Below are 13,575 nucleotides of genomic sequence, written 5' to 3'. Positions count from 1 at the left end.
GGTTAGGGCGACACGGAATATGAAAGAATGGGAGAAGGAAAGAAAATGAGAAAGCTCCGAGGGAGGGGTAAAAAGCCGAGCTTTACGGCGTAAATAACTACCGACGGATGTACATTTATATAAAAGTATAATAAACGTATATACCGTACTTTAGTTATCCCCTGATGAAAGATCTTCGACCTTGATTCGCTGACGAAGATTTCTGCCCCGCGTATCAGCGCTTTTCAACGATTTCGGTTTCACGTTTGGATCGCCGATGCTAATTCGCCTTCCTTCTTGCATACACAACTCGCGTATCCCGCGGCTGTTACGATTGTAGACACGTGTAGCTATTTTTCCACGTTGACGGTATAAAATACACGCGGATATATTTCTCCGTGCTTCTTTGTTTCGATTCAGCCGCATTCTGCAAGCCAGCTTGGATAATGATCGGAATCGTCGAGTAAAATTGCCGGTGTTGAAATTAACCCTATGCCGTATGGGTACGTATAATAAAAGCTTCGCGCTTGCAAGGATTTTCGAAAACTTTACCGAAGTGCCCCTCTGTGCTTCGGTCATTACTTACTCTCCGACTGTTTTCGTCATACGCGCCTGAACGAGCCTGAACACGTGGTTCGAAATATTTTCATCGACGATTACAAACTTTGCCCCCACGTCTCTACCTATAACAGCGCGGGGCATCGGCCTCTCCGTCATTCGGTTTTTCGATCGATCAATACTCGAAACAACGACTCATTTTTACCACTCTAGATTTCAAGGATGCATGGGACGTACAGGCGGGTCTAAAATATGCCCAATCTTTCTTTTTTTACGATAGAGAATTTTCACCTCATCGAGCCAATTATATCCGGTAAAGCTTATCGTGACTTGGACAGTATAAGTATATGGGGCATTCCACGTCAAATTAGCAGCCCATGTACCTCACCCCCTACCTTGTTACTTTTTTTTTCGAAAGTTTTTAGACTTTCCATGTCGGAATTGTTTTTGCTTTTTTGTTTTTCACATACCTCGATATAAAATTCAATGATTCCGTGATCTATTTAGATAGAGGAAAAGAAAAAAAACCACCAATTCCGGCACGAAAAAACTAAATCGAAAAATATTCCGAGATTCCTTTGGTTCTTTACGAATATCATACTAAGAAGTAATTAAAATCGAAGCGGATGAGGTGCACGGGTTGCTACTTTGACGTGGAATGCCCCATATACTTGAAGACGATCACGTCACTCGATCACACATCCTTCGCACGATCAATTATACTATATGTATACCGGAATACGATTTATATACAATAAATACAATTTCATATATAGCGCATAGCGTTTTCATCAAGGTATCTAATTCCCGAGGATTAGTATCCGCGCATATACTCGCGACGAACTTTGGTGAAAATCCGTCGCTTTTACGTTACAGGGTGTAAATTCTCATTGAATCGCATTACCGTGATGTACTTAAAGCTGTGGTTGGCTTAACCGTCTATCCGCACGTCTTTAACACGGATTGTACAAGCATCTGCTCGCGTGTAAATTTCGGGTGGCAGGATTTATTATTCACCGTTTTACTCGTACATCAACCCTTCATTTCGCGTCCCATTGTTCCCCTCTTCTCTCTTGGTATTCCGATCTTTTTTTCTCTCTATTTCTTTTCCACTATCCCTCAGGACACTATGCAATCGTGGAATGATTTTATTCCGTTGTTGGTGGAGATCGTTTCTATCGCGCGATTAGATTTTGCCGATCATGAAATGGAGAAAAAAATTGGAACGAATTTGACGGACACTGGGTAAAGTCGGACAGTGGTCTCATACTCGTCCGCACATACCGTAACATAATCCACTCGTTATATTGGACGTCGTATTTAACCGCTCATCGTGACGGTTTGACTGGCTTAAAACGACGCGACGAGAGTAAATTTCCGGTATATAGATATATATGTGTAGGTCTGGTACGGCATTACTTTTATCACGATGAGATTCGTTCGAGGAGAGTTGGATACCAATTTCATCTTGAGACGAGGAAAAGAGATAATGGAAGAGATATGTAATTGCGACTATGGTGATCTGATTTTGACGGGCGTAACGGCGATCAGCGAATAATCTAACGTCAAATATAGGATAGGGGGAGAAAAAATTGGACCAAGTTCCATCAGCGTCTTCATTATACCGTGGAATTGTCTTTGGAAGAAAATAGAGCTCCGTGATCGAGCCGTGATTCGCGAATAAGTCGCATTATATGTGACGTATGAAATTTCGCGAGGATCCCCGCGGTCTTGTAATGAATGTGCATAAAAAAAGCAAGCAATCCTGCGCGCCCTTCCCATCGTATTATCCCAATCTTTGCTGAGTGATCGCAATCCTCTTTTGTTCCAGACTCAATCTCCACGTTCAAACAAATCTGCATTAAACGTACTTGAGGCGGTTTGATGGAACATTACACACGGGAAGCGGCGATTCCATTCCATTCCCGTTGCGGAAAGTGAACAACATTGCGGAAGCTAGCCCGCGTTATGCAAGCAGGAAATAAGGGTGCAAAAAAACATCGCATCAACGGCACCAAGATGAGCAGCTCAAACGCTCGACCACCGTCCGGCCATTGTTCGATAGTGAAAACGGCGCTCGAGCTTCCGGAAGTTCGCCGAACGTAGCCTCCGGATCCCGTTCGAAACATGCTGCTGATCGTTTACTTCTTAGCCACGTTTGTCGGCGTCGCTGCTGCCGGGGATCCGTCGGCTAGAGTCAAAGGTGACTTGGTCATCGGCGCCCTCTTCAGCGTTCACAAAACCCCCAGAGGTGGTCAGGGTGCTTTGGTCTGCGGCGAAGTTCGCGAAACGTACGGTATTCAACGGGTCGAGACGGCCCTCATCACCCTCGACAAGATCAACAGCAACAGCAGTATTTTACCTGGTGAGTCCTTGTCTTCGCGACGGTTTCACGTAACAAAAGAAAACGGAAGAGTCAGCCCTTCGTCTTCTTCTCATTCAGGCGTCACCCTCGGACTCGAGGCCAGGGACTCGTGCTGGTCGGCTCCGGTCGCTCTTCAGCAGAGCATCGAACTGGTTCGAGACGCCATAACTCCGGTGCTCACTCAGTCTCAACTCTCGCAGAACGCCGACACTGCGCATTGCTTGCAAGCCGCGCCTCAGGTCCCTATTCAAATCCTCAGCTATCCTGGCTCTGCTTCCAATTTATGACCGTCAAAGTCGTTGTTTGTTTTCAATGTTCCAGCAGGAGACTCCCGACGGAAAAGCTCCGCTTGTCGGCGTTGTTGGACCAGGATCGAGTTCCGTCACTCTTCAGGTTCAAAACCTGCTTCAGCTTTTCTCCATTCCGCAGGTGAGTGGAGCTGAGTAAATTCAGATCTTGCGGTGGTCAGTGATTAATCAAATTCTCCTTTTGTTCATCGGTCCGTGTAGATTTCGAACCAATGCCTCCGATTCTTTCGACCCGAACCAGATATAACCTGCTACTATTCGTATTTCCTTGGGAACTAGTCTCAATCTTTAGTCTCTATCAAACGTTAGAGTTGCTTGAAGTGGTGAAAAAGACCACGTCATCGGAAGCCAACCGATTTTCCCAACATTTCAAAGATCTTACGAAACTTCTTGGATCACGAAAGGAAGTTTAGGTGTCCAAAGCTGCCTACACGATACGAAACTATTTTCCTGAAGGAGTGTTCACTTGAAAAGTTCTTCTCCAAATTCATCGCTGCCGAATGATTGTTATACCGTTGTTACTCAATTTAGTGTTTTCACGTTTTGTTTCCTTACCGGGAGATAATTACGGTCGGTCTTGAAAATCTGTTGGACTCAAGCCGCCGTGTTTTAGGTCGGTTATTCGTCGACGTCACGTGACCTCACCGACAAGTCGAGGTACTCGACGTTCCTGCGAGTCGTACCGTCGGATCATTACCAGGCCCAGCTGCTGGTGGATCTGGTGAGATACTTCAACTGGACCTACGTGTCCATCGTCAACACTGACGGTGAGTGTGTCATCCCCCATTCCCAATTAGCAATTCCCGAGATCCTCGATCAAATCTTGCCGCACAACGCGCATGAATGCATTGTCCCCAAGGCCTAAGTCCCGTTGTGCACCTCGTATCTGCCCGCTGGAGTCCCCCGCATATCGAAACCCTCGGCCAGGTGGCCTTCTACACAAAGCGACGTCGATTCCGCAATCCTCGAATTGCTTCGTTGATTGCCTCGTACCTACCAACTTCGGAATTGGTGCCTGATTCCCAGTCGGTCGTCCCTGAAAAGTTCACTCGCGGATCGATTCATTCGTTCGTTATGAATTCAATTATTCCTTGTCTCGTCACTCCGCTCAGTTTAGAACCGCACCAGAACTCATTCAAAAATCGCTGAAATTCGTTTCTTGAGCGTCTCAAAATTTCGTAGATTATTGAAAAAAGTGTATACACAAAATCTGCGTCTATTCTTGATTTTCATTTCCTCGAGTACTTCTTGTTTGGAATTTTTTCTAAAAATATCTTGTTTGAGGGTGCTCTCGAATTTCCGAATCAAACCGTCGATCTCGACAGTTCTCTGTTGCGTACAAATGAAATAATCTCGGCTCGACGAATGGTCTGAACTTAGCCCCGTTGCAGGGCGTAAGTTTGTTTTGCGGAGCGGCTCTCAGTACTATCGAGTATCTCGTACGCGGCTAATAAAGTTTAGAACAGAAACTCCACTCATGATTTGGCCACGTGCGCGCGCGTATCCGCAACAAAAAAGCACATATCTCAATATTTACTTCCTGGCCTTTCATTGTGGACCAGATATCGGACTAACGCTCAACCTGAGTTACGACCGATCTTAAAAGCTTCTCGGATATATTTTCACACGTGTGAATCCTACGTCAAAGTATCCGGCGTAATTATTCTCACGTTGGGTTCATTCGGAGCGCCATGATACGGAGTTGCGGTTGATCATGGTGTGGCGCTGGTGTATGTATTGTATTACAGAGGTCGATTCATCGCGTTATATGCAGCATATAAATATCTACGGACTCAAACATACTCGAGAAAAAAAATTCCACCCGTTGAAAAATCGCGCTCTCAAATAAAATTAGCGTATAAATAATCGTTGGTCGTGATTTTGTAGCTCACCCTTTTCCAATTATTCTATTCGCGTTCCTCTCCGGGTTCTTTATTTACCCCCGAAACGCGACATGGACGGATCGGGTGAAAAAAAAAAAAAAAAAAACAACTGTTTGCACGAAAAAGAGAGAGAAAAACAAAAACCACGGTTGTAAAGCTCGATCTCGCAAAGTGTACACAATCCCGAACGGAGCGACAGCTGAGTGAATGGAGACGGGAATGAACGGGTAATTAAGGGGTTGGCGTTTCGGTGCTTTGCAAAGCGATCAAAGCTCCGGCTGTCCGGTGATTCGTTGCAGTAAATTTAATTGAAAGGTTTTTTCCAAAAAAAAAAAAAAAAAAAAAAAAAACACGTCCTATACGTACGTCATTCATTTTATTTTCAGACCTCAAGTGTGACAGACACGGAACGTGCGGACGAATCTGTGGTGAAAAAAAATATTCGCGAATTCTTTCACATTGAGATGGATACTCGTATGAAAATGTTGACGTTGAGGCAAGTTTACGGAGGAGAAAAAATGACGATCAGTTCAGATCGGATGCCCGAATAAATCTTCGTCAGATTTCACGCAGAGGCAAAATCGGTGCTTTTCGACTTATAGCCTCTACGGGGTATAGATATAGTTATTTTTTTTTTCCCCCCCCATCTACGACCTTCGGGATTTCCGTCGAATATTGAGAAGAGATAAAATCGGAATGTAGAAAAGAGGCGAATCGAGAAAAACCATTGACGCCGAAACGAGGAGTCCTTCCTTAACCTCATCAGTGTTAGCTGACTCGAGCCAATAAACCTTTCCTCATAAATTCACGCTGCAAGCACATCGAAGGTGGCAGCGGGCAGTCGCCCCCCGGCGTTTCGGGATACATAGATTTTTTTCAATCCTTTTTACAAGCCAGGGGATTCCCGGGGTTCAAGTTCATTTTTACCCCCATCTTTTTTCCGACCAAATTCAAGCGGGGCTGGTAACGTCGACTATAATGTATCCTTGGAAAGAGCGTTAGCGCAGGGACGAATTGCCTCGAAGCGAAGGGTGCTTTAAAGGAAATGAGGGAAGAGAAAAAAAGTATGTCTATATAAATTATCCGTTTAATTGTCGTGAATGAGTTCGCGGATTCGGCTTCATTCTGTTTCGTTGCGCTTTTATCCCCCCCCCCCCCCCCCCTTCCTTTCTTCTTACCCTTCTTTTCTTCTTATCTTGTATTGTCTCCGTATTGACGTTTCGTAAATGGTTGCTTCGAGATATGAATTCAAGGCACGGTTATAATCCATCCACACCGTGACAGGATAAAAAGGGGAAAAAGAGTGGGAACAAAAAGACAAAAAAAAAAAAAGAAAAAAAAAGGATAAAACGCACACTCTAATTACCCTTTGTTCGCTTTTGCGGTAAATTAACCTGCCATTGTTACGTACGGTGATAATTATCTTCGTTCACGGAGTGACGGTATTCGGTTCCGTTTATAGGTAGGTACATACCTCGTCATAATCACGAGAATACGTTTCGCAAGATTTCGCACATTCGATTTTCCGAAACTTCAAATGCACTTGGAATATTAAGTGTATATCCATGTGTATGGTTGTATATGCGTTTCTATATCCATACCAGAAACTACAGGAACCCGACAGAGTCAGCGAATTTCAAGTTGTTGGGACAAATTTATTCTACAACGGAAACGGAAACTGTTACCGCGGTTTCCCGATGCGAAACATGCAGGATCGGCGGGGCGTATATATATATATATAATATATATATTTACGATTTTATTCACGCGACGACAAATCTGTCGCGTTTGCAGTTTTTCTCTATTTATCGATTTTCGTCATATCTTGATATTTTATTTTCTCTTTCCCCATTAACTGTCAAAGTGCGAATCTTTTTCTGAAATATTTTGATTCGTTCATTGACGAGGTTGAGTGAAAACAATTTTGTTGACATCCGTCGACTGTGTGACTAACGAAACACGGTTTTCTTTAACCCTTTCAGTCGCACGTTTTTCAACTCAATATTTTGGCCTGAATTTTGTTACTCGGGGACTTTTTCCGGTCGCCGATCACGAATCCGAAGTCAGAATTTGATGATTTGTAAATCCAAAATGGCGGAAGAAAAATCAAAAATATAATGCCTCTCGCCGAAACTTGTTATTCCGGGGTTTTTTGGGACGCTGATCCCAAATCTGAAGTAACAAAGATCATTTGAAGTTGTAAATAAACTGCGATAAGGGTAGGACATGGAAATTTTTGAGGCGGGACGCTGAGCGTTCCGCTGTGACGGAAACGGTTGAGAAAATGACTGTTTTCTTTCTTTATGTATTTCTCTTTCTTTTTGTTTCAGAAAATTATGGCCAGAGTGGAATCGCGGCGTTTCGCGAGCTGGCCGAACGAAGCGGAGTCTGCGTTGCTCGAGAAGACGCTGTTCTCTCGACAGCGGAGGACGCGGCCTTCGACAGAGTCCTGACGAACCTGAATCAGGATCGTGCCGCGAATGTTGTCGTCTGTTTCTGCGAGGGCATGACGATGCGCGGCCTGCTGGGAGCGTCGAGGAGGCTGAATTTGACAGAGAGGTTCATGTTCATCGGAAGGTACCTTGTTGAATGATCGTTGGAAAAAAAATTATTGATTCAGATTTCGATGGAAAAACATGTCGAGATGTCCAATCTGAAATGGACAACGGACAATGTAATTGCGAATTCTCGTGTAGAAATTCTAAGGAACTTGGACTTGAGGCGAGGAGTTGACCTAAGCTCTTGAAATTTTTTGGACAAAACTCGTAAAAAGATCGTATTCGGAGTGATTGTCTAACGACCGAATAGTCCGTTGTCTCCTAGGCGCGGGTTTGAAGTTCCAAATTTGCTTCGTCGGAACTTTGCTCTATCGTAACTTCAGATTTCGGAACTTTGAGCGTCGGGTTTCGGGCCATTCGAAACTTTAAGTTTCGGCGCTAAAGAATTCGGAATTTGGCGAAAACTCTTCATAATCGACAAGTCGCCAAATTTATCGACACGCAGGTCTAAAATATGGTTGTATTTCGCCAACGATTGATTCATGCTTGCCAAAAGAAAAAAAATCTTTATCTCGTAAAAACTTTCATCGTTTCAAAGAATTGCCGAGCGTTTGTATAGTATAAATTCGACCTTCTTTTCGGAACGAATATTTCGCCAGTCAGCTGCGCCAGCTCAATTCTTCCTCTGGCAATTGACTCGGTGACCTTCCAGCTGGATTAAATCATGACTGATTTGCTGGCTAATTTCAACGCGCCGGTGGTTGCGTCTTCTTCTCCAGAGTGGACGTGGGCTCGGGTTGGTACGATTAGTCGGTACATCAAAACGTCAATTCCTAAATTCATAAATTCATAAATTTTTCCGCCGTTTCGATTCGTCACTCGAGGGTTTCCACCGATGCTAACTGAACTCGTCGGCTCGGCAACGGGGGGACAAATTTTACCCCAACGATGATTAAGCTCTCGAACGAAGTTGGCTAGAGCTACGAAAGCTCGGCGAACTTCCTCGGGGGTTAAATCTCCATCGTCGATAAACGGCGCCGCGACGATAAGTCGAGCAGCGAACGGAACTGTTTAAGTAACGGATGCAGCGACTTAGCTTCAGGAAGCAAATGGTCTAGGGGTGGGTTGACAGAGAAGGGGAGAGACTCAATTACGGTAAACCGCAATCGCAGGTACCTCGAGCTAGGTAATCAGCCGAGGTGCCGGCGAATAAATTGTCGAAGCCTCTATTTTTCCATTCGCTTTTTCGCCGAATCTCACCTCAAGGGTGTATTTGCTATACGTTCTCAACCATAATAAAGACGATAAGAAAATTAAATTTTACCGACAATAATATATAGACCAGAAGCTGTTGAGAAATTGCTTAAACCAAACATTGTTTAAGAAATTTTCAGGGAATGCTCTTTTTCTCACGTGATATGAATTTTTATCTTATCGCAAATTGTTCAATATCATCGACGAGGCTCACTTTTGCTCGATAACGTATAGCCAGTAAGTCCTTAATTTCAGCCTCTCCGTTAATTATACATTATCAACCGGCTAATTCACTCCTTCGCTATAAACAGCGACGGTTGGGCTGATCGAGACGACGTCGTCACCGGGCACGAATTCGAGGCTTGGGGCAGTCTCTCGATACGAATCCACTCCCCCTACGTCCACGAGTTCGATGACCACTACTTCGCCCTCAAACCCTACAACAACTCGAGGAATCCCTGGTTTCAAGAGTTCTGGCAGCACAAGTTCAACTGCTCCTTGCCCGGCCTTACCGGTAACGACGAGGACGTCGAGAGGACTCCGACAACCACTGTCTTTCCCGTCGACAAGAAGATCTGTACCGGTGAGTCGCTGATTTCATTCGCTTCTTTCGCGACTTAACGCGAATCGCGTGTTAAACCTCACCCGCAATCATTCGACGATTGGAATTCATTCGCCCATTTGGTTACCTGCGAAATTTTACGAACAAGGAGAGTATTGGAACTTTGAAGCATGGATTCGGCTTTACCATTTCCTTGGCCTAAAACATGAAGCCTGTGATACGTAATTCCATCTCACTAATTCCTCTCTTCGCTCTGGGTAAAATTGATAATATCAACGATTTGACGAGCAAAATGTTACGACAAATGAAATTCGTTGGGTATTTTTACCTTGAACATTAATTTTTTCTTGATTTCCATCGAAGCTCCAGTGACAGGATCTTATAGATTCATATTATCTCAGTAGTACAATATTTTTGACCCAAGGAAAACTCTCAGAGAAGTCTCAGCAGAATCCATGATCCGAAGGTCTGATACTCTACTGGTAAGTCGTCGAAGGTATACCGTCAAATCTCTTATTATGTACTTCATTGGGAAGCGGGGACCAGTGTCGGTGATAATTGGCAGGATTGGGTAATGAGGGAGGAGTTGATCCGGGTCGAACTGTAGTCTGACCCATAGACGGACGGCAGAGTTTGAACGGGTCGTAGACGCACGGATGTGTGTAATCCGGAAATCCAATTCCACGACGTCGGTGGCGATGAGAAGCTGAAGCTGCGGGCCGTTTTCCAGGGACGAGTAGGCGTCAGGAGCCCCGCGAAGAGTGAATTTATACTTTAATCATCGTCTTGAACGGCTCGGAATTGATGAAATAACGTCGGAAAGACATCTTGAAAGAATTTGTGCTCAAGTGTTTAACCCTTTGCGGCACAGCGTCTCGAATATGAGACACCTTTTTTGAATCGGTTATTCGAGATTTAGATTCAATTTTTGAGATGTCGCTGTATTTTTTTTTCACGCATGATTGGACTTCTAGGATGTCAATGTTGATGTCTTAAGATGGATTATCATGATTCCGTGAATATACTGAGCGCTGTAAATAAATGCAATTGTGGAAAGTTCGTGGGGATTAGAATATTGAAAGTCGCTAAAAACGAGTACACTGTCAGAATTTCAAAATTCAAGATGGCGGGCTGAAAATATAAGAATTGATCCTATTCGCTCATATCAGAACCGGCTTTTTCAACTTTGAAAACTTCAGACATCGAGAACGTTTATACGCTCAGTTTCAAAGAATTCGACTGCAAGGAAAAATGTATGCTTCAGAGGGTTAAATTATACCTGCACCTGTAATCTATGTAAAAAATTTGAAACTATATCAGACTATGGCAGTTCCAGCGATTTTTTTTTTCGTAAAAAGACATACACCATTTTTTTTCGGTGCTTAAATATGTTACACTGTTTTTACTCGACTTTCCTTTGTTCCGAGCCAACAGTAAACCGGAATGACAATACTTCGGCTCAGGAGCCCTTGATTCGCTCCTGGAAAACGATTGACTTCGGTGAACAGTTAGTCGAAGATCGAGTATCCGAACCGCCGTCAAATCGCCCTCCCTATTTAATCGACAGACAAAATGATATTAGGCTGAATTGACATCAGCCGCCGCGACGCTGATCGTCTACATCACCCGAAAAAAATCGAATTCACCATTCAGCGATATTGCCAAAAATTAGAGTCAGCTCGATTATAATTAATTGTCATCTTTTAATTTCGATAAACTCCCGCAAAAATCTGAAAGAAAAGAAATTTCCATCCTTCGTATAACTATTTAGATTCTACACGCGATATTTGTGAGATAAAAATTTGTTCTTTTTTTATATTCACATTCGGAGAATATTTTTTACCGCATTCTTGTCGACGGTCGAACAAATCGTTCCTTTCAACGCTTCTTTTAATTAATTCACTCCTCATATCTCTTCCGCTCGGGTATCGCGTGAGTGTTTAAAAAATCTGGCGATATTCCAATAACAGCCACGTCTGGCCGGATATTTGGTTTTTAACAACCATGTAGCCAGTCGATGCTGTGTATCATTCAGGTAACAACAAAACCACGATCACGAACGCTGCCGTTCGTGGTATACAAATAGACAATTTTACGATCGTCGTCGATCGTCGTTCCCATTTTTATGAAACTAACACGTACCGGGCCAGTCGATCCTGTTTTCCCTGCCCTAAGCCCTGCGGAAAGAATATAAATATCAGTCGCAAGTTTGTTTATTTTTTATTTTATACGTTTGTGTAGTGCTTTTATTTATTTATTTTTTTTGTATTTTTTTTCTTCCTCTTTGCAAATCGTACGAGAGATTCCAAGGCTCACAGAATCTCAGTTCTAATATTACAATGCCTACATTCGCCGCGTCTATTCCAGTCTATACGTGAAAATTCGCCGCCTCTAGGCAGCTCGGCCTCGAAACTGATTAAAGTCAACAAGACCGTGACTGCAGGCCGTTGCAAGTCCATATAGAAACGAGCTTGAAACTAAATTTCTTGCAAAGAAAGTCATAGTATACGATACGCGACGAGTACATGGAACAAACGATTTTGGGAAAAAATCCAAGGGCCGAAAGAGGGTTGAACGATAAAAAATGGTACATTTTTTCTGAATTATGTCGTCGCAATAACATCTGCTATTCGGTGTTGCATTTCATTTCTGTTGAAATTCAGGAAACGAGAAGCTCAGCGAGAAATACAAACAGGACCCGAAAATGAGCTTCGTGATGAAGTCGTTTTGGGCCATGGCTCACGGGCTTCACAACATGCTCGAGGAAGTATGCGGGAAAAATTTCTACGGCGTTTGCAAGGCCATGCGTCCCTTTAACGGGACGCTCTTCAAGGTGAGCTTTTCATCAACTTGAAAGAATTCTGAGATATTTCGCAAATATTGTAGACTCGATCCCCCGTAGTTCGAATGCCTCTTCGGAAATACTGAATCATCGGAAAGAATACCTAAAAAAAAATCTTGTTCTTACGAAAAAATTAAATTTCTTGAAAAAGTTGTCATCTTTTAAATTTTTACATATTTTGGCGAAAGAATTGAAATAATTCGTATAAAATAGCGGTAAAAACGAAATTTGCGTTTTCTCCGAGGGTCAAGTATTTCAATATTTATCGTCGTCTTATTCTTACAACGCATTCTGATTCTTCAACCTCAAGGATCACTTGATGAACGTCACCTTTTCCTTCGGCGGTGAGGACGTGGAATTTGATCGACGTGGTGATCCTCCAGGCAGGTCGGTGCGTATATCGGTTTCCAAAATTTTATTTCTTCTTCTGTCACGAAAGGGGGGATGAAAAGATTTAATTGAAAATAAGTTCTTGAACAAAAAAAAAAAAAAAAAAAAAAAAAAAAAAAACCCGGAATCTTTCATCTAATATTGCTTTTCTGATTCGTGTATAAAAATGTCGATAAAATAAATAACTGGAGTCAATTTCGAAAAACTACGCTTCCTTCTAGGGTTGTTGAGATCAAACCTTACTAAAACCATTCAAATATCAATGGCGATAGAACCACTGATCAAAGTCAACAAGTTAACTGCCCTGAGCCCGATGCAAGTTCGTAGAAACGAGCTTCAAACTGAATTTCTAATTTCAATTTATATCATTACAATCTGCGATCAAAAATTTTGGTAGTAAAAAAATTGTCGGTATGTAGTTTGACGGAAGTAATTAACAACCTGAATTCCACTCTGTATATCTTAAGTGAAGTCATTTTTCTCTCGAATTCAAATCGAAGAAAAACAAAAAAATAAAAACGAAGCCAAGCATGTTTGGTCGTCGGTGACCGAGTATCGAACAACAACCAATATCGAACTAACCCGGTTTTGCTGCGCTTCAGGAAGTCAAAGTGAGATCGAAATAAGGCTTCCTCCCTGCAGGGCGAGTTCCATAAATCAGGGGGTAATCTCGAGCTCGATTTGACGCGTTTTTTTAATGGGGCGGTGGAGGGGAAGCGAAGAGAAAAAAGGGTTTACAGTATTTCACTTTTATTACCAATATGTCGCAGCTTCTCTAGCTGCCGATGGTGGGTGGACGTGAAACCTCGCTCTAATTCATCCTGTACATACATTCACGGGTATCGAGCTTATGTTCAAAACAAAGCGTGAGAATTCTTCCGCAGTCTCGGTGTAATTAATTACCAAGATATGCGTATGGAAAACCGTCGGGGAATT

General features: G+C 43.0%; 1 protein-coding gene across 5 annotated transcripts in view; it reads left to right on the top strand.

Moving 5' to 3' along the window:
* Positions 1 to 13,575, top strand: part of LOC124213681 (metabotropic glutamate receptor 1-like) — a 47,912-nt gene that overhangs the window by 22,191 nt on the left and 12,146 nt on the right. For 4 of the 5 annotated variants that reach the window (XM_046615220.2, XM_069134089.1, XM_069134088.1 and 1 more), the window contains 8 exons: positions 2,369 to 2,902; positions 2,981 to 3,141; positions 3,224 to 3,331; positions 3,824 to 3,977; positions 7,424 to 7,670; positions 9,157 to 9,428; positions 12,071 to 12,240; positions 12,560 to 12,636. In XM_046615220.2, coding sequence (XP_046471176.1) covers positions 2,665 to 2,902; positions 2,981 to 3,141; positions 3,224 to 3,331; positions 3,824 to 3,977; positions 7,424 to 7,670; positions 9,157 to 9,428; positions 12,071 to 12,240; positions 12,560 to 12,636 — 1,427 coding nt within the window. In that variant the 5' untranslated portion in view covers positions 2,369 to 2,664. The remainder of the gene's footprint in view (positions 1 to 2,368; positions 2,903 to 2,980; positions 3,142 to 3,223; positions 3,332 to 3,823; positions 3,978 to 7,423; positions 7,671 to 9,156; positions 9,429 to 12,070; positions 12,241 to 12,559; positions 12,637 to 13,575) is intronic. The other variant, XM_069134091.1, reaches the window with a different exon arrangement.

The sequence above is a fragment of the Neodiprion pinetum genome, chromosome 3, assembly GCF_021155775.2.
Source record: "Neodiprion pinetum isolate iyNeoPine1 chromosome 3, iyNeoPine1.2, whole genome shotgun sequence".
NCBI lineage: Eukaryota > Metazoa > Arthropoda > Insecta > Hymenoptera > Diprionidae > Neodiprion > Neodiprion pinetum.
Note: the sequence above shows the minus strand (reverse complement) of the source record. Positions and strands in the feature narration are given on the sequence as shown.